This window comes from Telopea speciosissima, chromosome 10 (genome assembly GCF_018873765.1).
Source record: "Telopea speciosissima isolate NSW1024214 ecotype Mountain lineage chromosome 10, Tspe_v1, whole genome shotgun sequence".
Classification (NCBI taxonomy): Eukaryota; Viridiplantae; Streptophyta; class Magnoliopsida; order Proteales; family Proteaceae; genus Telopea; species Telopea speciosissima.
The window spans coordinates 59,930,745-59,955,291 of NC_057925.1; the positions used below are offsets into that span (position 1 = coordinate 59,930,745).

Below are 24,547 nucleotides of genomic sequence, written 5' to 3' on the forward strand. Positions count from 1 at the left end.
CTGAATCCTCAGTTATGTAATTTTGACAACCTAATTTTTAGAACATTCCAAGCCACTTCCAAGGGAAAGAAAGATCAAATGACTGACATCCACTGTCTAGAGCCGGGCAAGAGTAACTCAACTCACTTTCTGGCAAAGAAGAGACCCAAGGGTTAAGCCACACACCGACATTTTGCCATTATCAACTATCCAACAAACTTAACTAATAAAAAACACAATCCCTGATCTTAAGCACTACTGACCTTACCTAAGAAATCTGAAACTTGATTGGTGCTAATAAAAAAACCATAAATCCACAGAGAATTCATATTCCTGACTAATTCGAAATTCAATTCCATAATCAAAAGAAGCGGGGTCTAATTAACCCCTCCCCCAACCCTCAAAAAAAAAAAAAAAGGCAACATGAATTCTTACAGGCCTAGATTGACGATGGATTATAACTCTCCTCTCCAAGAGAAAGATGAATTGTGGGATCCAAACTATTCAGAATTTCATCGAGTATGAAGTCACTGCAGAGCATAATATTACAGTTTTTAACTTCTACATGACAATTTCTCATCAGATAACACCCCTGCACACATATAAGCATACACACACACAGAAGGAAATCCCAGGGGATATGGTACCTCTGTTCTAGAGATAATCATTCTCGAGGAAAATGTCTCCGCTTGAACTCCAAGAGAAGAGCCCTGCCCTGCATGAGAAACTAAAACACATCTAAAATCAAAAGATATTTTTTTCCCTATGGGTGGTGGTCAGGTGGTGTTGTATGGTTGGGGCAACAATTTTGTTTTCTCCTAACAGTCTTTTCTTTCAGAATAATCCTTCAAAAGCAATATACAAAGTCTAATGTCTTCTTATACATTGTTCCACTAATTCTCCCAATTCAGAAATGTATTTGAGAGAGTAAGAACTAAGAAGTTGCATAACTCTATTACAGAACAATTGTCTTTGCTCCCCGCTTCTTCTCATCCATGGCAATATATTAATGCTTGCATATCCCTTCATTGTTATATATCATAATTTTTGTAAAATTCCATCACTGTCCAATTAACTGCATGTTTTCTGCCTGGGAAAAACGAGTCCGCTTCATGCTTGCATATTCCTAGCAGTATACAAGTTTATGCTTGCCTATTCCCATCAACTACTATACCCACCCCTCTCTCTTCTTTATTGACAATTTGTGGAAATGCAAACATTTACCAATAAGAAGTTCTTGACTTATAGAATGAATATTATGAACAATGGGCTCCAACATGGAACCAACTTGATTCATCAAAAATATTATTAGATATGAGATATAATTTTTTTATACCATATTTGATTATAAGGAGGGCCACAACACTTGTATGCTCTTCTAGCCAGTAGCTACTATTAAGATTCTTTTAATGTACCACAACTATTCATGAATTTTTGAATCATCTAAAAAATAAGGGTCATGTTTCCTTTTAGGAGCTCTAACAGTTTACAAAAACACCCATTGCTATCTTCAAGGGCCCCAATGGTCCAGAAAATCTTTGGCAAAAAGGAAGTAGGGAGTCTTACTCCCTCATAATAAATAGTAAGATAAGATATTTTCTTTTATTCTGATATACATGTTTACAACTATTGCCATCCTCTAGGGCACCGAACAGACCATAAAATCTTTGACATTAAAAAAAAAGTGGCCAACTTCCTTATTATGACATAGTAAGATTAAATTTACTTCTGATATCTCAAAGCAATTTCTAAATTCTTTACAAGTTGAAGCTTAAAAGATAGATCTCATTACATTCCACTGAATTGAGACAAAACTTCAAAGATTGATGGGAGTAGGCCATGCTTAAAAAAGAAACAGCATCTTGTGCCTGGAAAATCGTTTCCATGATCAGGTCTGTAAATCAAATGAAGCTCAAGATGGTTAAAGACAGCCCAGGCCTTCTAGCAATCAAAAAAGCTGAACCATGACGGTTCACAGAATTCCGATGTTTCTTTCCCTTCATTCTCCAAGGAATAGTTGATAATATCGGTTTCTACAATTTGCAGCTCCAGCAATTAAACGTCTTACTCCTCCATCACCACATGTTTCTTTCCTTTCAAACACTCAAGAGGCTGGCTGACAATAAAAGTTTTCACAATTTTCAGCTCCAAGAATTAAATGTATGATCCCCCATGAAAATAAAAGCTTTTACAGGTTGTCGAACAACATCAACCCCCTATAGTTCAAAACCATATGGGCAATTAAAAAGTGAAGAACTGTTTCCACATCTGTGGACGTAGGTGGCAAGAATTGGCAAAGCAGAAAGGCAATACCCTGAAGATATCATGTGGGCAATGGTAAGAGCATTATTCTTTAGTCCATGTAAGTTGGCAAATGATATGAAATAGTTTTTTATTTTTTAAAGAATTTGTTCATCCAAAATATTGCAAAAAAAATTAAAAAGATAAAGGTCACCACAAAAGTTCAGAACTGAGTGATTGAAACAGAAGGTAAAAACAAGCAAAAATATTGAGATAATTTCAGTTAAAAAAATACTTCATTTTTCTCCCTTACTAATCCCCAGTAATAAAATCTCTCGGTGTAGAAAACTAAATATTTTTTATGGGGGAGGAATGTTAAACAAGAAAAGAAAAAGCAGCTGCATCACTTTGAAATTAAAGATAAACTGGAATTTCAAGGACAAACCTTGGTTCTCAGGATGCATTGTCAATATGACTCGTGTGTCTAGAACTCAATGCCTTTTCTGACCAGCACATTGGTGCATATCCAGCAACTGTTCTAAAGACACCAATGACCATCCATCCTTGCGCAAAGACCTTCTCGTTTAAGGAGTCCATATGTTTGCTTACATTGCCAAAGCCATAGATCTGAAGACCATTGTGTACTCTACCAGGTTTAGGCTTAAAAAGTAACTCATGCTGCTGCAGCATGCTGCATGCTGCTGTTTCAAAAAATTGCTAGAAAATAAAAAGACAGGTCACCACAAAAGCTCAGATCTCAGTGATTGAAACAGAAGGTAAAAACAAGCAAAAATATTGAGATCATTTCAGTACAAACCTTGGTTCTCAGGATGCATTGTCAATATGACTCGTGCGTCCAGAACTCAACGCCGTTTCTGACCAGCACATTGGTGCATATCCAGCAACTGTTCTAAAGACACCAATGACCAACCATCCTCTGTTTGCGCAAAGACCTTCTGGTTTAAGGAGTCCATATATATGCTTACACTGCCAAAGCCGTATATCTGAAGACCATTGTGCATTCTACCAGGTTTAGGCTTAAAAAGTAACTCATGCTGTTGTGCATAAGTCTCAATGACTTCTTTCAAGCTTAACTCAGAAGCTTGTTGTTGAGCATAAGCTGCTGCTGCTTTCTGCTGCTCAAACTGTCTCTGTTCTGTGACCCTAAGATAGCTAATATTCTCTCTAGCTCCAGGTTGTACCACCTCTATACCTTCAACAGCCTGGTTCATCATGTCAAGCCCAATGTTAAGCTGATATCGGACACGCTCATTCGCAAGCAATTCTGGTGGAAGTAGTCCTTTCCAGCCCAAATACCACTGTGTAACTTCTTCAAAATTAGGGTTAGAGCACAACCAGTGATACAAAACCTGTTGCCACTTAGTAAAAAAAGCAACTTCCAACATTGAGACCATGTGGTGAATTGGAATAGCAGATGCCCAAGACATAACCCAATAGAACTGATCTAGCTTTTGATTTGCTGGGTTCACCTGGAACTCGTGCATTATGTTGAGCAACTTTGGAACTATGTATCGAACAATCAGCTGTTCCCAACTGGCTGGATCAAATACAGTCTTCCAAGGAGACAGCATTGTGTAAGCGGAAACATCACTTGGGTGCCATGCATGAAGGACATTTCCCAGTTTGAACTGTATTGTGTGATACAAACTCTCCAACTTATGCCCCAACAAAGGAAGCCAAGGATGCACCCAGACATGAATAGACACGGTCTCCCGACGTGGATCCCATGATTCTACAGCATCTGATAGTTTTGGCATAACAACATTATCTAGAATGGTCTGAAGAACTGAACGAGGCAACAACTTCTCCCATGATTCCAGAAACCGCATCATTGGTTCCGGATCCCTGGCTTTCCATGTATTTGTCCCAGATATTCTCACAGCAGGAAAGACAACCTCCATGACCAACTGGACAAAGGGAGATGCAGCATCCGAGTAATCAAAGGGATCATCCCCTTGCAACAGATCTTTCCATAAAGACATCACCTCCAACCCATGCAATGGATTTTGAAGTGGATCCCATCCTTGGAAGACTCTAATCAGTAGAGGCAAGGCAAATGAACAAGCAATGCATGACAAGTTGCAGAGTTTGTAGTCATCAGTATATCTCCTATGTAACTCACTGAATGCCTTTGCAAGCGAATCCAGTGTCAAAGTCCCAGATGAGTTTTCCTCCCCTATCCGGTCCAATATGCCAACAATGAATTCCATATTATCTAATTGCTTCTTCTGCCGAATTGCCTCCTTCTGGAGCTTCTCCTTCTCCCCCTGCAAACTCACTGCAGTTTCTCTCTCATTCCTCAAATCCCTATCCAGCTTCTGTATATCAACCTCAGCTAAATCTACAATCAATCTGATATTATGTTGAAGCTCAGGCATTGGTGTATCATTCTCCCTAGCCTTTTCTTCAGCATTCAAGTTCTCCAAATTTGTTAAAACCCGAACCTGCGGTCCCCTCATATCAAGCACCTTCTGAACAACCTCTAGACCCTGCTCTTGCTTCTTTGCCAATAACTCTTCAGCAGTAATATATTCCTTCTTCTTACCTCGATTTTGCTTGGACCAAAGCTTCGCAGGTCGAGCAACTCCAGGTCCAGCTATCTTCTCCTCTGATTCTTCCAATACCGGCAAACTCGTCTCTTTGTAATCATTAAAACCCATTCCCATGTTTTTAGGACGCAACTTAGCTTCGATTGGAGCGACAATACCTTGCTCGTTCTTACCCAAACCTCCTCCTTTGTACCCCATCTTCTCAAGCAATTTGAACCCAATACCCTTCGTATGCTTCTCAAACACCCCTACATCACCAAACTGTGGTTCTTTCCTTCCTCCTTGAGATTTTGAAGCAATTTTGGACTTCTCCCTCTCTTGCTCCCGCCGTTGTGCACCCTCCTTGATCTTTCTCCCAAACGCAGTGGGCAGAAAATCATCATCATCACCACCACCACCACCATTCGCCTCTCTACTATCTTTCTTCGCCGAACTTGATTTAAACCCCAACCCTAATCCAGCATTATTTGCTCCAAGCCCCAACCCAGAGCTCCCGTCCTCCTCTGCCTCCACCTCCATCTCCATCTCCCCATTCTTCTCTTCCTTGGCATTTTTATCAATCTCCTGATTAGGCATCACTGTACCAGTGGAAACAAAATTCACGGGCTTGGTGAAATCGGACTTCTTGGAGAAATCCTTCCGTCGCTTCCTCGAAGAACCATCGTCGGCATCAGAATCGCTATCGGCAAAGACACCAAAGAGAACGTCTTCCTTGGTCTGTTGCCGTTTTTCCTTGCGTTTCCTACCATAGAACTCGCCACCAATCCATTGCCCATCTTCAAAATCGTTTTCCGTTCCAAATCTATCCATGTTCTGGTACTCATCCATATTCATTGGGCACTCACTAATCTGTGTCAGTATCTTCTTTTTCTTCTCTCTAGGGTTTCCGTTACGGACAAAGAAAACGAAGCAGAACAAAGCACGTGAGATCTTGCGACTGAGAAGATTTGGCTTCACGAAAATTAGGAAAAAACCCAAGAAACCCTAATTTGTTCGTACCTGTGATTTTCCACCGCAGGTTCTCGTACCTGTTATCCCGCCGGGTGGCAGTTCAAAAACAACCCAAATACAGGCGACTTTTTGGAACATTCTTCTTCACCGTCTCACTTCAGCAAATCCATTCTTCACGTACGCTGGACAGGCTACAAGCCCACTACCTCCTCCTTATCTCTCTGCCGAAACCGATTAAAAATGTATACATGCTATCACTCTCAGCGACACCAATATCAATAGTGTCAATACTATTTTGATATGGGACATTTTTTTTTGGTAAATTTTATGGACACCCCTCGTAAGTATTCAATATGTCACGAACATCCATACTTGATCAAAATATTCCAAACACCCCCTATTTTTTTATTTTATATTGACATAGAACACCCTTCACTATTCATCGTTATCGTTGTGCTGAAGGCGGAAGAAGCAAGAACAGGAACTTCTCCACCTGGAATACTGATCGTAAGAATTTTAATCGAACATATGAATTTCAACAACGTCTTCATCATTGATTTAATCCACAACATCCATGTTGCCTTTGAGATTCCAGAAGCCGATTCAGAGGCAAAGGAACTCAACGACTTTCAGCTTCAATTTCATCGTTGAGTTCTTTCAAGCTTCAAGATCATAAAAAAATCCCTGAACTTCTCTTTCTTTCCTTTTTTTGTTTCCCTCTCTGTATTCTATGAAACAGGAACTGCCTCGTGGCTTGAAGATGATCATAACTTAAATTAGGTTTGCCAATGAACTTCTTGAAGGTCGGAGTGGAGGAGATGGAGAGAAACCACGACCACTCTTCCCAATTCCCTCTCTTTTCTTCCCCTAGAAACCCAAGAACAGAACCCTTTTTCTTCCAAAAACCCACAAAAAAATGGAATATGTTAACGTCAACACAGCACCTACACTTCTTGGTACAAAGTCTTCTAATTGTTGGACAATACTAGGTTGGACTTTATTTCAAAGTTTGATTCGTCATGGGTTTAAGATTATATAACAAAGTTGAACCTGCAGTATCGATCTTTAATTTAATCAAAGTCGAAAAGAAAATCTGCAAATATATTTTGGAACCTACAACTCAAGGGAGGGGACCATTGAAATCTGCTTTCAATGAGAGAATGTTGAGAAGTGAAACATTAAGGATCTTTCCATTAATATTTTTGAATCACAAAAGAGAGGAGATACATACTATTCACCGACGTATGTTGTGTGATGATCCCTTGACTTCTACTAGTCATGACAACGTTCATCTTCAAGTCGCTGTAATAAAAACAAACACAAAACTTCTAGATTTCTTTCTCTTGATCTCTCAAAATATTTCATAGTGATGAACTAATATAAAATTTGACATAAACAAAAAAATGATTTAAAATAGATAGATAATGTGATGCATTCTTCCCATTAAGAATTGCTAATTAGACTAGGATATCCCTCTAATCTCTTTAGTCATCTAGGGTTGGGTTTTCTGATATGGGACATTGACGTGAAATGACATATCAGATGTATTGGAATCTGTCAACATTTCAATACATCTGTCAACATTGATTACCAATACTGCTATTATGGCAATTTAGCAATATAAGACCATGGCGGTGATTTGGTGATTTGTTGTCACGATTTAGTGATATGGCGCACATTTGGCTGCGAATTGACGATATGCTGATTTGATACCATGGTTGCAATTTAACGATATGATGACGATTTAGTAATATGACAACAATTTGGCAATATTGTCTCAAATTGATGATATGACACTATGTGATACTATGGTACCATGACATTGATTTGCACTATAACGATCTGGGGATTTAGCGAGTTGGCGTCATGACGAGAATTTAATGATATGATGTCATGGTGGCGATTCAGCAATTCGGCTAGAGATTACCGATTCTTCCTTTCGATTTTTCTGATACATCAATGCAAATCGATTTTAATCACGATATCGATAGATATTGAATCGATATCATCCTTCATATCGACATGGATATTGTATCTTATTTGCTTCAGAAAGTTGCAAGAAAAAGAAGGTATTTGCAATGGATCGATATCAAATCATATTGAATCTAGGGCTGCAAGTTTGGCCCTATTGACCCAAACCCACCTTGGCTCGCCCTGAGCCCGAACAAGGCTTGGGCTAAGATTTCTGGCCCTGAGAGTAGGTTAGGGCCAGAAATTCTTAGCCTTGAGTCAGGGTCAGGTCGTGTCAGGGTTGAGACCTCGGGCTTAACCCGACCCTGATTTTGACCCTAATTTTTTATCCTAATTTGGGCACTGAAGAAATTTCTTTATTTATTAAAAAATAGAAGCTATTACTAATATAAACAAATGCATAGGGCAATTGACATTTTGTGTTGTAAAAATACTAATTGCTACCAAAAGATCTTGGGTTCAAACCTCCTCTCTCACATCTTCTCTAGACTTGTTATTTTAATTTAATTATTACAGGGCCAGGGCCAGGCCAAGCCCCAATCAGAGCAGGCTTGGGCTGAGCTTGGCCAGTCAGGGTCAGGGTTAGGGTCAAGATATTTAGGCCCTGAGTCAGGGTCAAGGCAGTCCTGGGCCCAGCTAAGAGGACTCCGGGTTGGGCTAGGGTTTTAAAAAACCTGGCCCAATCCGATCCTGTTGCAGCCCTAATATACATGGCGGGATAGCAACGTACGATAAAGTGCAGGCTCCAGTACAGGTCCCGCTCTTATAGAATATGTTTTGAAATTCAAACTTAAATTGACATTCCTACTTCCCAGGTTAGACGTTCAGATACAGATTCAAATAACATAGCACATGTAAATGATGTACAATCACCCAATCAGGAAGCAATTTTCATCACTTGATCAATGAGGTGGCCTTAAATTATGGATGGAAACAAATGTAGATTATATGATATTGTTCCCATAGTGACACTTTCCTCTGATCGATAATTCACGTCTCCCGAGTCCTGATAGAACTCTCAACAATTCCTCCAGAGCACCACACATCCACTCAATACAGGCAGTGTTTGAACGCCTCTCTTACTATAAACTATCAATAAGTGTGTCACAGTCTCTCAATGGGTTTATTTCAGAAGTCATTCTGTTTATATTTGGCATTGCACACACAGTTGCAATTTCCACCATGAAACAGAACACAAATCAAATGATCTTTGCAATGTCTACATAAAACATACTGCAACTGCTTGATGCCATTACGGTGTCTTATCCTCTATCCTATAACTGCACCCAATTTGATTTTTTTTGCATACTGACCTCACCCATTTCCTAACACGATTACCAAAAGAGACCTTCATCCTTTCCCTTATAGAAAGGGAAGATTACATGTACCAGTGCAACCTTCGTGACAAACTGAAACGTATTCAAACAAATAGTACACCCAATAGCTCACTAGTGCAAATTATATCCTAGACCACATTCACGTAATGGTCACTGTGGTACCATAAATTATGAACTTTCAAGATTTAACTTATAGTAGGCAAGTTTGACCACCATTTGGCTCCAGCTAAAAATCATCCATATGCTGCAATACTTCCTAAAAGCCCAAAACAACATTAACACATCAATCTTCATGAAAAGGAAGAGATGTACAGCAGTTGGGGATTTAAAAATCGGATATGGGCTATTCCTATACAGCCCCCAACCCCCCCAACCCAACCTAACCCAACCCAACCCAAAAGAAAACAAAAAAACACATTAGATGCCTGGAATGGACGGATTCTGAGGCCGATCCAAATTCTGGGTGTGTACCCAAAAAAAAAAAAAGCATTAGATGGGTGGAATATACCAATTCAAATCAGACTTCTGGGTTTTTAAACCCTAAGGGGAGGATATGTAACATTTTCTAAAAGCACAAAAGAAAAATTCATTCGTCGACCTTCATAGAACGAAGAGGTGTCATAGAAGGCATGGTTAGATGACCGTGAAACTAGCCTAAAATGGTCACTCAATGTCCATCTAGCCTCCTGTTTATCGCTTGAAAAAGACAATGGAAAAACCAAGCTCATCATAGCTTCCATTAGGTCCCAACTGTAAGAGAACTTACTCCTATATCCAATAGAACAAACAAAAACTGTGCCACAATTACGCTGGGAAAAAAATCGACTGTAAGGAAAGTATCCGAGAGAAGGGAGAATCAATTTGCTCGTCAGCTTCTTAGCCTAGCCACTTCACCTCACCCTTTCAGGTTTCTTAAAAATATATGTTTCAAGTGTGGGAAGAACCTGTAGACCAGATCCCTAGAGCAGAATCACTGAAGAATAGAACCAAAGCATTCTTTTGACCTTAACGTAAGACCAAGGTTTGAAGAATCAGTGAATCAGATTGGTCATTGGCCAATTTGTATCAAAATCGGTCTCGGCCAATTCCAATTTCTACCGTTTTGGATTAAAATATTCACTTCAAGATTCTCCTGATTTCTACAGTTGTGGACTGATTCCAGGGTTCTTCTGACTGATTCTGATCCAATCTGAGTCAGAATTAGCTTGCCCACCAAAATTGAGCAAGTGTTACTTTCTTTACAAAATTCGTGGTGCGAAGCTCGAACAGCATAGGCTCCTGAACCATATAAAATCAATAGATAGCTAGTACCGAAGCTTAAGTGCAAACTATTTGGCTGAATTAGTGGCTTGTCTAACGGATAAATGAATATATATGGTCCTGATTTGGGGGAATGTGTATTGCTAGCTTGAGATAGTGCTTAAAAAACCAGAAATCATATGAAAGATTGACTACATTAGAGCTTGAGTCAGAAGATGGGATGCGTTCGACTACATGACAAAATGATCAATCCTATGAGGACCTAAGAACCTCTAACATCATTAAGTTCTCAATCAACCTCTATCCTTTCAAGTACAAGGAAGGAGGACCCTATTAATAGAGTAAAACCAAACAGAGCAAAGTTCAAGTAGTTACATCTGTATCCTCCATACCACAGGCAATAGAACTGTACTACCTACCCAGTCTTCGAAACAGGACTATTTGAAGAGAAGGGGCCAAGGCAGGTAGACAACAACCATAAGGATCTAGGATTCAAACAAAGAAGTTACGAGTAAGGATGAACAGAGACTCGACTAATTAGCTATCAAAACAAATAGAAAAGGGAGATTCAATGAATCCCATAAAACTACTACAAATACCTCTACTAGGTCCCCATTCGTCATCAATAGTCTTTCTAACAAGCTGCCTACACAGAGACGATACACCGTTCATGAATGAGTGTTATTGAAAACTTGAGAAGAGTAGCAAAACTCAATTCCTCATAGGATCGGTCATCTCGTCTTGTTATCCAAAGGGCTACAATGTTCAGATTCAAGCCCCAAAGCACAACCAATTCTCTATATGATTTCTGATTACTATAGGGTTAGCTTGTTGCACACACACCCCCCACAGAACCAGTACCACATTGCAAACCCCTTCCTTCTATCAAAGCAATGGGGTGACAACTCACACTACTTGTCCATTACATGAGCCATCAATTCCTAAATGGTAAGGGTTAGAATTTAGAGTGGGGGAGGGGGGAGAATAAAAGAGTGGAAGGTAGATCCAACTGACTAGCAAGCATGATCAGGGAATTGACAAAATTTTAACCTCAGAATTTAATTTCAAGCAAAATTAAATTTAACTGCACCAAAGTAAAACTATAACAACACATTAAAAGTTATAGTAACAAGTCGCAATCATTTTCCTAACAAAATGTTATAGTAGACCAAAACCGAAAAGCTTCTCATATTTTCCATCCGGAAACTAACCCATTTGATCTTCACTAGAACTGAAGGAAAAGTAGATCACCACTCAGTCCCCCTTTCTCCTGAATGAGCATCCTTCTGTGAGCCTAGCTCGTCCACCCGTAGGCTGGCACAACACCGTTTGGCAGTTCCCACAAACCACAACGGTTTGTGAGTGGCTAAAAACAGTAGTTCTGCGATCCAAAATAGAACGTGTATATACAGAGTAGCGGCCCAAATTGATCAAATAAATTTGGAATAAAGTAATCGAAATCAAATAAAAAGGAACAAGAAAAAGATAAATCAAAGAACTCACATGTTAAAACATCCTTGGCATTTCACGTCCTTCAAGAGAGAAACAAGATCATCAGGCAGACAGATTGCATCGTCAGGAAAAAATAAGTTAACTAAAAGAGTGTGTGAGTTACCATGAAAAAGGAATTTGGAGACTGCACTAAACGCTTAAGTTTGTGCCTCTTCTTTTCAAGCTCAGCGGGAGGGTTGAGCAAATCAATGTCGTTGGGAAGAACCTGGGTTTGCAAAATTCACCATTAAAAAAAAATATCAAAACAAGAGCCCCAATCCCAAGTCCGGTCTTTAAACCTAAATTTAGGACCATTTAACTAGGAAAAGGGGTAGATCCGAGAGGAAGCAACTACAGTGAGTAAAAGAAAATTGTTGAAAACATCTTCGATCAAAAAAATAAAGGAAAAACAGACAGAGAAGATCACGCTCACCATTTTTGCAGAAACACTTGCAGAGACTGCAAACCCTAGAAAACCCTTAAGCGGTTAAGTATGAAGCTAATTAGAGGAAGATTAACAAACACTGGGAGATTAATCTGGAGAGAAGACGTACCAGAAGCCGGAGAAGCTTTACTAGGGTTGAGAAACGCGCGGGTGAGCAGGGAGGGACTTTTGAGAAGTTCTCTTTGAAAACCCTAAAACGACTTCACTTAAATATGTGAATTGATTCTTTTGTAAATTGGGCTTCTACATCAGCCCATTAGATGGATTAATTCTCGGGAAATATACTCGGCCCGACCCTAACCCTGACTTCGGGCCTCAAAATTTCAATCCTTATCCACCCTTAGGGATGAAAAATCTAGCCCAGGCCCTGTTTGGGCTCAGAGAGCCAAACTTACACCTCTATGATATAGACTGGTATAGTTTGATCCAGACCGATACAGCTCAATACATATTGATATGATCGATACCGACCGATATATGTCGATACGGCCATTAAAAACCAATGTGACTATGATTATGATTTTGTTTTTGAGATCAGAGATTGAAGGATATTTCATGGAAAAATGATATTTCACAGAAATAAGATAGGTTTTAGAAAAACTTGATCTTTGTGTTTAAATCATGGTTTTTTAATCCTATTTTTTGTTATAACTAGATAGATTTAGGTAAAACTAAGTTAGTTGACGCATCAAACTTGATCATTTGCCAGGATTTGTACTCAAATCAAAGAAAATCTTTTGTCTTGTTATACAATGTTCTCCATTCTAGTGTTTATGCATGGAACATGTCAACATTTAGAAAAGGACCTGGTTGGTTTACTGAATTAAAAATCATAAAATGCAAGCATACTGGAGGGATCAAGTGTCAGGATAGATTCATTGATTTTAGGGTTCATCTTCCCCCAAATGGTTTAGGGTTTGATTTTCAGTATCAAACCCTAAACAATTTGGGGAAGACGAGGGCAATTTGGTCACTTTACTCTTTAATTTTGGTGGGTTTTTGTCACAAGGGCATTTTGGTCATTAGATTCCCTGAAACTAGGGGTGTAAATGAATAACCGAAATCCGTTTCCGTATCCGTGTCTATATCCGTTTAACACTATCCGAATATGTCCGAAAACTAAACGGATGCGGATACGGATAGGGTATAGCTATCCAAAAAGCTATATTTACATGTAAACGAATAAAATATCCAATCCGTATCCGTTTAGTACTATCCGAATCCGTCCGATAGCATTTCGGATGCGGATGCGGATATAGCACTATCCAAGCCGAATTCGATCCGTTGACAACCCTACCTGAAACTAATGTCTAATATTCTAGACTAATAGATTGGACTAAAGTGTTATAATATTTTGAAAGTAACGGGGCAAGTGTAAATTGTAAAGTTGTAAGAATGCATTTGGACAAATGGGCATTTTGAGGAGGGCATTTGACAAAAACCCTTTTTTTTTTTTGTCGGGTAAATGATACCAAGTTCTTTTCCATTTTGATAAATTATAACTTAAGTGCCCAATGTTTCATATATTGTGTTTCAGATACCTAAACTGGATTTTTTTACTTTTTCGAGATACTGCGTAAAGCATTCCGCCATAGTGGTTCCTATTTCCTATTTTATTCTTGTATGTAATTTTTTTTATTTTTTAATATAATAGTCCCTCTCTTTTTAATTTCTTGTTCTCTTCTTCTTATTTTCTTTTTCTTCCTTCAACCCCACCGACCCTCACTCCCTGCTACAACCCAAGTACCCTATCCAATCTCACCCACCCCTAAACCCTGCTGCAGCCAGCTACCACCATGCCCCCATCCTCCTCGTCTCTCCCTTCCTCTGTTCCTTTCCCAATCTCCTACCCCTACAGTGATCTCAGGCCCGCTGCGACCCCAAACCCCCCCACAATGTGGTGGGGTGGTTGGGTTCTATCGAAAGCATACACTTTCCACGTCTCCAATATGAGAGCTCGGATGGCTTATATCATAGAATGGATGGTTTTGATCCTCAGCAACAGTCTTTAACAAAGAACATTCTCGTTGAATGTATACTTCAAATGGGCTCTTACCTCTCTCAAATCAAAATAGATCTCTCAAGAACATATAAGAATTGGGAAACACGACTTGTTCACGACCTCTCTGAAACTTTCGATTTCATCTTTAAGAAACAAAAAATTTAATTAAAAATAATCACATACATTAAATCATTTGCAAGAGAATATATTGAATCTTGGCTTAGAATTAATCAAATAGAGAGAACTAGTGGGGATACCATGTTACAAATCTTGACAAGAAAAGAAAAAACTAGAGAAGAAACGATAGAAGAAGCAGAGATAGAGAAGAAAAAGAAGAGAACTCGATGCACTGAGTTCCTTTCCTACAATTTTTGTATTTATAATAATAACCAATTATATCAAAATACGAAACTCATTCCTGGTTAACCAAGAAACTAAAAATAATAAGAAACTAACCTAACAAGGAAATTAACATAAAACGGTGGAAACAAACTACAAAACCAAGATAAGGACAATCCCCCAATTCATGGTAAATTACCCAAACTAACCTTGTACCACCACGGCACAAGGGCCCATTCTCAACACTCCCCCTCAAATTGGAGTACATGTAGAGCAAAAAGAAATCTCCACCTTCAAACAAAAGCACAAGGTAACAATTGTAGCACCACCCAGCAGCCCATCACCAGCTTAAGCACAATGGCCACCAATCAATAACAGTAAGTAAAAGAAACCATGTCGAATAGAACCAAACAACAACGAGCAATAATAAGCGATAGAAAACCCCAACCGCGATCAAAAGATCATATAACAACAACAACAACAACATCACAAAATCTTCCCAAGGAAGATAGATAGTAGATAGGCATTTTCCCAAAAAAGACTTGTGCCTAAAGGGAAGGAGGGGAAGAAGAAGTGCAGAGATAATACTGTTGAGTTCATTGCGACTATAAGGCCTATTTGGGATTTCAGTTTCTGCCATGATTGATGGTGTTGACAACAGAGTCTTCTTCAGTCACTCTTCTTTGTTCTCTTCTGCTATTACACCTTTCGTTGGAACTGATTCTCTAGAGCCTAAGTTCGCTACTCACATGAATTGCGCTTCTCCAAAGCCCGGCCAATAAGAAGCATGATCCCTTGTTTTACCATCTGTTATCTTTTTTTTTTTTTCTCTATCTGCTTCATTAACTGTATTTACATTCTTCAGACCCACTGATATATACCAAACTTTTGTCATCTGACATCAGCCGAAGTCGCCGCAGCTGAGCTGCTTAAAACATAAAGGGGCAGTATCACTAGATTTTTATAGCTGTCGACACCATTACATAAGAGAGAAGAAGAAGAAGAAAATACTATTAAAACCATTTTTCTATTTAATTATTTTTTTGGTTGAAGAAGTCTTGCTTTAGTTGTTCTTTGAGAACTGAATTGGTTAGAGTGAAAACCCAATTTTGATCTTCTATTTTTCCCAAGCTTTTGTTGATGAGGTTAGTTCTCACTAGATTTCCAAGACGAAGAGAGCCGAAACGTGAAGGTGTCGGTTTGGTGGGACTTCCAGAATTGTTCTGTACCTTCTGGGACCAATGTTTTAGAGTGACCCAGAGAATTACTTTTGCCCTTAGAGCCAATGGAATAAAGGGACGTGCTACAATCACGACCTTCGGGGATGTGGTGCAGCTCTCAAGATTGAATAAAGAGGCTTTTTCTTCCACTGGGGTCTGCCTTAACCATGTTCCTCACGGTTAGTTTGAATTTATTCAATGTTGTCATAAATTTTTTTCTGAAAAGAAAAAAAACCATGACACGTAGAATTTGGGACACTTTCATCGCTCCAGCCAGCCTTTGATTTGACATGTGGTGTTGATTATCTCGATTATCTCGGATATTTGTAATGAGGTTATAACCACAACCACAGAACTCATGAAATGTAAATGAAATGTAAGATACCTGTTACAATTAGTCAAAACATTAGTTAGTTTGGGTGTGCCATTTACCTTTTTTAAAAGGGTAAATTACGTCACCCTCCCCTGTACTTTGCCCTAATTACATGTTCCTCCCCTTGGTTTTCCCACCTTACGTTTTGACCCCTTATGGCTGACGGGGTTAGGGTGCTGTTAGTTAATGGTTTGAAAAAACAATGTTATCCTTTACTAACAAATTAAAACTGCATTTCCAATTCTACCATTTTCATCATCTTCAACCTAAAATACTTCTTTCTTTCCTTCTCCATCGCCAGCAGCACCACCACCACCACCACCACTACTGCCGCCATCTCCTCTTCCTCCTCCACCGCCAGCACCACCACCACCGTCACCGTCACCGTCACCGTCGATGGTGATATACATGGTGATATACGAGGGTCTAACCACCTACCAATGAAACTCAAATTTGATATTAACCAATTAATGGCCAAACAGAAAGCTCATATTTAAGGATCCCAAAAGATGGTTTCATGAGAGCTTGCACCAGAAACTGGAAACACCTTCTACAGATCAAGCTCATTCCATGGTTTCAGATTGATTTATGAAATTATTAATTATCTGTCCAGCAATTTTTCTTCGTACTGTGTGTGATTATTGCCCTCCAAGGACACCTACTTCGATCCAGTTTTGTGGCCCATCTGGGCTGTGGTCTGTTGGCAATAAGAAATCTCCATCTCAGTCTGGTGGTATCCTGTTTTTTGGCCTATTTCTCTTAAGAACAAAAATACATTTCAGAAATTCACAGGTGCATAGTTGAACCAATTGTATAAGTCTTGATTCAAGACCAAATGACAAGTACTTCTAAGTTACCGAACTGCTACAGAAAACCATCTATAAAAACCCCTCACCTGAAACCCCTTCCTAAAACACTCATTACTAGCTTAAACCCCTACCTGAAACACCTCCTTGAAACCCCTGTCGATTTCTGAAACCCTGTTACTAGCTTCAAACCCCACCTGAAACATCTCCTTGAAACCCCCATTACTGCGCTGCTGATTCCTGAAACCCTAAAGGGTATCGGCAGTGCACTTCACCGAAATAGCTCCTCTCCCTGAACCCATACTTGCCAATCCACCTCCCTAAAACTCTGTGCTCGCATCCCACCTGACCTTGCGGGTCCATGGTGACCTGCAAATTCGGGAACTAAAAAAATAAATAAAAAATAAAGCTGTTTCAGATGCGTTATGGGTGTTTGATTGAACAGAGCTTGAAGAAGACGAGAACTCCTCTCTTGTCAATGATGATATTTGTTTAAAAAACAAAAGAAACCCCTTGTTTTAGTCTTTCATATGCACAACAGGGGTCTTAGATGGGTTCTTTCATGGGTTATTTTTTGGCCAGCTCTGGTATTAAATGAACAACAACAAAGGTGGGGGTGAGGCCGTGAGGGAGGGACAAGGATAAGTGGCGGGGGTGGGGAGTTGCAGAGGGCAGAGAGTGAGTACCTTCTGATCATCGACGATTTTAGGTTAGGAGGTTGCAAGAAAAGGGGTTGTAGGAGGAGGAGGAAGGAGGGTAAAAGGGTTGCCTGTGGTTAGGGTTTAGTGAAGTGGAGAGGAAGAGATGGAGGAACTCCATTTTTGTTCTCGCCGGAGTTTGCCGGAGAAGGGGTTGGACGAGGAGGAGGAAGAAGAAGAAGGGTAAAAGGGTCTATTTATATGAACCCAGGTTAGTTTGGGGATTAAATCATAACGGTAAATGGGTCATCTCACAAGGATCCAAGGTTAGTTTGGGGATTAAAAAAAATTTTACTACGCCACATCAGCATTTAACAGACGGACGCTAACGACAGGAGTGTAATAGTAATTTTATTCAAAGTAGAGGGGAGGGGTATGTAAGGTGGGAAAATCAAGGGGAGGAACGTGTAATTAGGTCAAAATACAGAGGAGGGGGATGTAATTTTCCCTTTTTAAAATAATGATGGTTTTCTTTAGAATAATAAGAAACAAGTCAATTTTAACAGGCACAGGAGTTTAAGCATAAATGTATAACAAACTTAAAATGCAACCAAATTTGATAGTTTAGTTTTTAAGAGGGAAGCACCCGTGCAAACAGGTGTGGACGAAGTGGAAGCGAGAATGTCGGCTTGAATAGCAAACATTGGTCAGAGAGTATGACTCCCCTAAAGAATCAAAATAGAATCAAATAGACGGTGTTTTTTTAATGATTGAAAGTGGAATGACTATGAAAATCCATAATAATAATATGTACAATAGTAGAGAGATTCACTAGCAAACATAGATTTTAATTACTAACTATAGTGAGTTTTAGTTAGGTACAAAATCATTATTGGTAATGATTATAAAATATTTTTATCATTTTTTTCCTTCTCTTCAATTCCAATCACGCACATGCAGCCGTACGGTGCCCACTATTTTGCCCTAGATGTGCCTCCCCTCGTATACTTCATGTGAAGGTTCCCATAAATAAATTTTTTTTTCCTATTATTTTTAGAAGATGATAAAAGGAGGCTTTCTGAACATAAAACCAATTTGTAAAACTATGAGTCCCCAATTCCACTTTCATTATGTTGACAACCATTCAGTTTAAATTCACAAAGTAAATATTTGGTTTTATCAAAAAAAAAAATATTTCTACATTAACTAAGAATAAAAATACTAAAACAACAGAGTATTTCTCATTACTAAAATGTACCCTATTGGCAGGGATAAAATGAAAAATGAGCATCACCTATGTAAAGATATGACAAGTATTCGAATATCTTCATAATATATATCATTACTCCATCACTTCCATTATAAAAAACCATTAGTTAGAGAGCAACAAGTAACTTAATGAATAACAAAAAATTAAATGATGACTTGTCAACCATTCTTTTTGTCTAATAGATAAAATATACTCTATGTGCTTGCATACACCAATCTTAAGCAAATAAAAAGGAAAAAAAGATATGTTTAAATGTACACTTACCAAATAAATTAATAAAATTGGTTTCCTCCAATGTTTTAGTCTTAACATTTGAAGTTGCACTGTTATAATTATTTTCTTTTATCATAACAACATAAGTCTTGCTCATGATGGAAAAGTAGAAAAACGATGTCAAATGACCGCCTTAGCACTATGAGTTCTTACATACAATACTATGTAGCAATGTGTAGTAATTGTGTGAATACATTGCTCACATCAAATGCATGTGTTTCAATAACCGTTTGATGTCATGCATTTTATAAAGGTAATGAAATGCATCTTGTACACTGCTTTGTTTGGTCCTTCCATCCCCTCATTGTCCCAATTGAATCTCCTCTACAGGAGACTGCAACCATTTGAACTCCAGAGGAAGAACTCCCCAACTACTGAAAATGAGGGCTCCAAGCATCTACCTGGGCTGTAGATAAAACATGTTGCAGATCCCATCTTAGATCGGCTGTGCATGAACATCAACTGCTGGATTAATATAAAAACAAAATTCAAACTCTATTAAATGTGAGTACTGGCAAACGGTTTTTAGAAACCACTGTAATATACTTCATCCAGAAAATAACCGTTGCGAAAAACACAGCAAACTATAGCACCAATTACACTTATGCAATTGAAGGAAAATTAGCTGTAAATCTGAAAATAGAAACCAAGTACTCCTAGGTACAAAATAACTAGAAAAAGTTCTACTTTTATTAAATCATGAAGAGATAACCTAAGTTCATGAACTTCACCAAATCATGAATATTCCCAAAACATGGAAATACAATAAAAGGGCAGCAAATCAGCAATCATATGTATGAGTACCAAAAGTTCATCAACAATGCAAATCACCAGTAATTGCCACATGAACATTCACCATTACAAAAATGGTGAAACCTCTTCCCATCTCTCACAACAATCTCTCTCTCCACCACCTTTGACATGAACTTGAATGCACTGTGGCAATCACCGCAAATCCTTAGGTTTTTGAGAACTCTAATAGTGGCTCCACGGGGAAGCTTCAAGAGCCCATAAACAACTGCAAGCTTCTCACTATGAGTAGATAAGGAATACTCTTTCAGCTCAGACTCCACATCATGCAACACACATTTTGTGTCTGGAATATACCCTAACTTCTTCATCTCCGGTACTAGTTTCTCAAGATAGTTGTACACCTCTTGCACCTCTGGATGCACTGTGTCATCCACCAAAAACACATGAACCTTGTTTGCAACCTCAACCCAGCTACAACCAGGCTCCTTCTTCACTCCTCGATCTCTCATCACTTTCCTCACCTTAGCCACATCATCCCAACGACCCACGGTAGCATACATATTAGACAGCAAGACATAGGTTCCATCATGCTTCGGCATCAGCTCAAAGAGCCGTTCTGCAGCTTGTATCCCTAGGTCCATATTCCCATGAACACGGCAACCAGCAAGAAGTGCCTCCCAGATGGGTGCACCTGGTTCAAATGGCATTTTTTCAATCACATTTTTTGCCTCTGAGAATTTCCCAGCTCGGCATAACAAATCAATCAGACGAGCAAAATGATCTTCTCCTGGGGTGATGGCATATATGCTCTCCATAGACTCAAAATACTCACAACCTTCTTTAACTAGACCAGCATGGCTACAAGCAGAGAGAACAGTGAGGAAAGAGATCCGATCAGGTAGTATGTCACACTCCAACATTCGTTTGAAGAGCTCAAGTGCCATTGCACCGTGTCCATGCTGCCCAAGAGCAGCAATCATGGCATTCCAAGAGACACAGTCCACAGAAGGCATTGTAAGGAACGCTTGATGGGCTGCCTCAACAACTCCACACCTTGCATACATTGTTATGAGTGCATTCCCAGCTGATAGGCTTGAATCAAATCCAAAGCGAACGAGCAGAGCATGAAGCTGGCGGCCATGCTCCAGTGCTCCAAGTCCTGCACTAGCAGTGAATGCGCCTGCAAATGCATAATCACAAGGTTGAAGGCCTTCAATCCTCATCCGGTTGAACAGCTTCAGACCTTCCTCGCCAAGCCCGTTCTGTGCAAATCCTGATATCATGACTGTCCATGTCAAAAGGTTCCTCTCTTGCATCATCTCAAACAAACTTTTAGCTTCTTCAATACACCCTGAATTCACATACCCTGATAAGATTGCATTCCATGAGACGAGATCCCTCTCCAACATATTATCAAAAATCCACCGTGCCTCAACTACTTTACCACTTTTCCCATACAATGTGACCAATGCATTATTCACAGGCAATGAAAAATTGGGTGCAGGTTTTACCTCTGTGCGCAAAATATATGCATGAACCTCCTTGCCATAGCAGAACAATCCTGCAGTTGCACAAGCACTGAGTACACTTGTGTAGGTAAACTCATCAAGCTGAATTCCCAAAGAATGCATCCTCTTAAACAACCCCAGTGCATCAGAAATGAACCCATGGTGCACATAACCTGAGATCATGGCATTCCACACTACATCCAACTTAGCTGTCATGCATTCAAATAGCAGACGAGCAGAATTAAGATCACCATTCCTGACATATCCTGTAATTATTGTTGTCCATGATAATTCATCTCTTTTAGGCATTTCATCAAACAGCCTCCTAGCAGAGGCCATTGATGAAGAAGAGAATGGTGCACACTTCGTATAAAGAGATACAAGTGCATTCAATACTGAAACAACAGAATGTGTTCCTAACTTCACCACATCGCAATGTAACTGCTGGCACTGCTTCTCATCATTGACAATGAGCGCCAATCCACTGAGAACGCTAGTAAATGTGTAATCATCAGGTGGCAAACTCTCTCGCTTCATGTCGCAGAATAGCTTAACAGCACCATAACCATCGCCATTATGAGAGTAGCCTGTGATCATGGCATTATAGGAAACAGTGTCACGAATGCTTAGTGGTGTTCCATCAAATATTTCACGGGCAAGTTTTGCATCCCCTGCAGCAGCATAGGCGGCTATCAGGGTTGTCCGCGCAACAATGTCTGGCTTGGGAATTGCGTCGAATAGGTGGCGAGCATAAACAAGGTCCTCAGATTTGCAGTATATATTGATCAGACGGTTGAGAATGTGACCACGGGCTCTGAACCCAGATGTGAGCATGTGGGCATGGACGGTCCGGGCAAGGGAATAGGAGATGGGACCCTGAGGGCAGCAGAGATGCAACTGAGCAGCGTAACGGTTGGCCAATGCTCGCACATCGGTTTGGCAGAGGAGTTCGGTGAGAGCTGAGGATGTGACGGCTGCATGTTTCATGTTTAAGATTCCTAGAAACCATGTTTTTTTCAGGGTTCCGATCTGATTTCTGGGAGATTATCACATTCGGCAGATAAGCCGACGACTCTGATTGCCGAAGGGATGTAGTTGACACAGACTTGGGCAGCAAAAAATACGAAGAGATGGAAATATAGCACAAGATTTTGTTTACGTTCCTCGTGTTGGATCAAGGCATTCATTTGTCTCGACTCTCCATATTATCATTTGATGCCATAACCAGAGAATTAATATACTTTGTCATGGGCTGCCACAATTGCTTTGGCTTTCAGATTGTGGTATGGTTAACATCCTCTGAGAGACCATCCGAACTCCACAGCTCAAAGGGTCTGATCACTAATTAAAGGAGAAAATAAGGATTAAATAATATCATAAATATTGATCAGAGATTTATGGGAGTGTCTCAAATCTGAATGACACCTATATAGGTGTATTTAGAATTTAATACTTTCTTTTAATTGTCTTTTATTTTATTTTTAAAAATTCTTTTAAATAGGGGTATAAAAGGATTTTTAAAAATAAGTTCAAAATGACATATCATTATGTCATTATCAAAATATGTTATTGACTTATGGGGAGCTGTTTTCTGGGTGGGACGTAGGGGCCATGCTGCACACGTCAACCAAGAACGCACGTGATGGCACAAAAGGAGATGGAATTTATGCCATACATGGGGGCATGGCGGTCCTTCCGACCCCTATTGTGCATGGGCATGGCCCTTGCGTCCCATGTAGAAAACAATCTCCCTTTGTCATGTACATTTTTCAAGCACATGTGAATTGACGTTATTACCCAAAAAAAAAAAAAACACACAATTCAAAGTAATAATCCTACCAAATGAACTGCCTAGTGCAGTTTTTTTTTTTTTGGTAGGAACTTCCTAGTGCAGTTGGTGAGCTGTGGCGCGCTTCATGCCCATGCTCACTAGGAGGTCTCGAGTAAATATATATAAAAACTCCCACTTTCAAAAGATATGAAAAATTAATAGTGAAGTAGCATAAGGAAGGAGTAAGCATGTTTATCCGGATTTTTTTTTTGTCAAAATCCTCTAATCTTTTGCTTGATCAAATTTTGTGGTATGCTTTGGAGCATCTACTTCGATCTTTTGGTGGGAATGGGCAGTGGCGTGCACCATGCTTTGCCCCAAAGAGCTCTAGTTTCGTGTATGGTAGGGTATGTCCTGTATAGTTGTTCGTCTTCTTCATTTCCCATTAAACATGAGGTTCAATCTAGGGATGTAAATGGATATTCGTAAATCCGTATTCGATCCGCGTTCGTATCTGTTTAGGAGAATCCGAATCCGTCCGAAACTAATCGAACACGAATATGATAATCCCCCTATCCGACCGATTATTATCCGATTCGTTGAGTAGTCCAACGGTAATAAAATATGTGAAATATAACTTTGTGTTTGTCTATCCTTTTAAGTTACCTTATTGGATTTTGTTATCTTATTTTTATAAATTTATAAGTTAAGATAATGTGATTCTTTTTCTAGATTTGTTATTGATTTATATATATTATTTTATGCAATGTGCTACATGGAATTACATATCTATTAAAAAATCAAAAGTAAAAAACGTAAGAGAATAAAAGACTAAGAAGAGTAGAAGAAAGGGTAATAACTGAACTCTCAAGTTTCAACCCTAACTTTCATCATAAAAACGATAACTATGTCAACGGATAGTCGAAAAATCGTATTCGATCTGTATTCATATCCATTTAGGAGAACCTGTATTCAAAAAATCATTATCCGAAAATTATTCAAATCTGTCCGAATACCGATAGGATATTATCCGAATCCGTCCGAATATAAACGGATACGAATATGATAATGTCACTATCCGACCGAATTCGATCCGTTTACATCCCTAGTTCAATCACATATACTGGGTCACCTTTTGTTGAAATGATCTTCTCACAGTCGGCCCCCCGATCATATATGCCCGCTCCATCAAGCAGTTTTGGTGAGTCCACATATACATCTTCATGGCTTGGTGATCTATATCCTAGATTGGATTACCTTGAAAATGATGATAATACCAGCTCTAGGGCTGTTGTGGTGGACTTCAAGAGTTTTTTCATGCATAGTACGGTATGAACATCATAGGTGAT

General features: G+C 39.3%; 3 protein-coding genes and 1 long non-coding RNA gene across 5 annotated transcripts in view; 1 reads left to right on the top strand and 3 right to left on the bottom strand.

The window, feature by feature from the left end:
* LOC122641993 overlaps positions 1-11,693 on the top strand; it is a 25,300-nt gene extending 13,607 nt beyond the window's left edge. The window contains exon 3 of the long non-coding RNA XR_006330002.1: positions 11,547-11,693. This is a non-coding gene — a long non-coding RNA (uncharacterized LOC122641993). The remainder of the gene's footprint in view (positions 1-11,546) is intronic.
* On the bottom strand, positions 1,698-5,670 carry LOC122641989 (septin and tuftelin-interacting protein 1 homolog 1-like). Of its 2 annotated transcripts, none has more exons than XM_043835359.1 (2): positions 3,038-5,670; positions 1,698-2,293 (listed from the first exon to the last, which is right to left on the bottom strand). In XM_043835359.1, exon 1 carries the CDS (start codon positions 5,622-5,624, stop codon positions 3,084-3,086), a length of 2,541 nt encoding a protein of 846 aa, XP_043691294.1. In that variant the 5' UTR covers positions 5,625-5,670; the 3' UTR covers positions 1,698-2,293; positions 3,038-3,083. The 2 variants fall into 2 exon arrangements, with proteins under 2 accessions (XP_043691294.1, XP_043691293.1); XM_043835358.1 differs by having other exon boundaries at positions 2,124-2,347; positions 3,035-5,639.
* Positions 11,380-12,302, bottom strand: LOC122641992 (40S ribosomal protein S27-2). The gene is made up of 4 exons (XM_043835364.1): positions 12,234-12,302; positions 11,925-12,026; positions 11,813-11,841; positions 11,380-11,690 (listed from the first exon to the last, which is right to left on the bottom strand). The coding sequence occupies exons 1-4, from the start codon at positions 12,234-12,236 to the stop codon at positions 11,564-11,566; spliced, it is 261 nt and encodes an 86-aa protein (XP_043691299.1). The 5' UTR covers positions 12,237-12,302; the 3' UTR covers positions 11,380-11,563.
* A 7,578-nt stretch (positions 12,303-19,880) lies between these two features.
* LOC122643884 (pentatricopeptide repeat-containing protein At1g25360) lies at positions 19,881-22,525 on the bottom strand. The gene has a single exon (XM_043837455.1). It carries the CDS (start codon positions 22,412-22,414, stop codon positions 19,994-19,996), a length of 2,421 nt encoding a protein of 806 aa, XP_043693390.1. The 5' UTR covers positions 22,415-22,525; the 3' UTR covers positions 19,881-19,993.
* Between the last annotated feature and the right edge of the window lie 2,022 nt (positions 22,526-24,547).

Bases quoted from the DNA above. Each gene is read 5' to 3' on its own strand.
- LOC122641989 (XM_043835359.1), bottom strand. From the start codon at position 5,624: ATGAATATGGATGAGTACCAGAACATGGATAGATTTGGAACGGAAAAC.
- LOC122641992 (XM_043835364.1), bottom strand. The intron at 11,842-11,924 runs GTAACTCACACA...TCTCTCTTGAAG, and splicing joins CTCCAAATTCCTTTTTCATG to GACGTGAAATGCCAAGGATG. The intron at 11,691-11,812 runs GTGAGTTCTTTG...TTTGGATCGCAG, and splicing joins TGCCAAGGATGTTTTAACAT to AACTACTGTTTTTAGCCACT.
- LOC122643884 (XM_043837455.1), bottom strand. From the start codon at position 22,414: ATGAAACATGCAGCCGTCACATCCTCAGCTCTCACCGAACTCCTCTGC.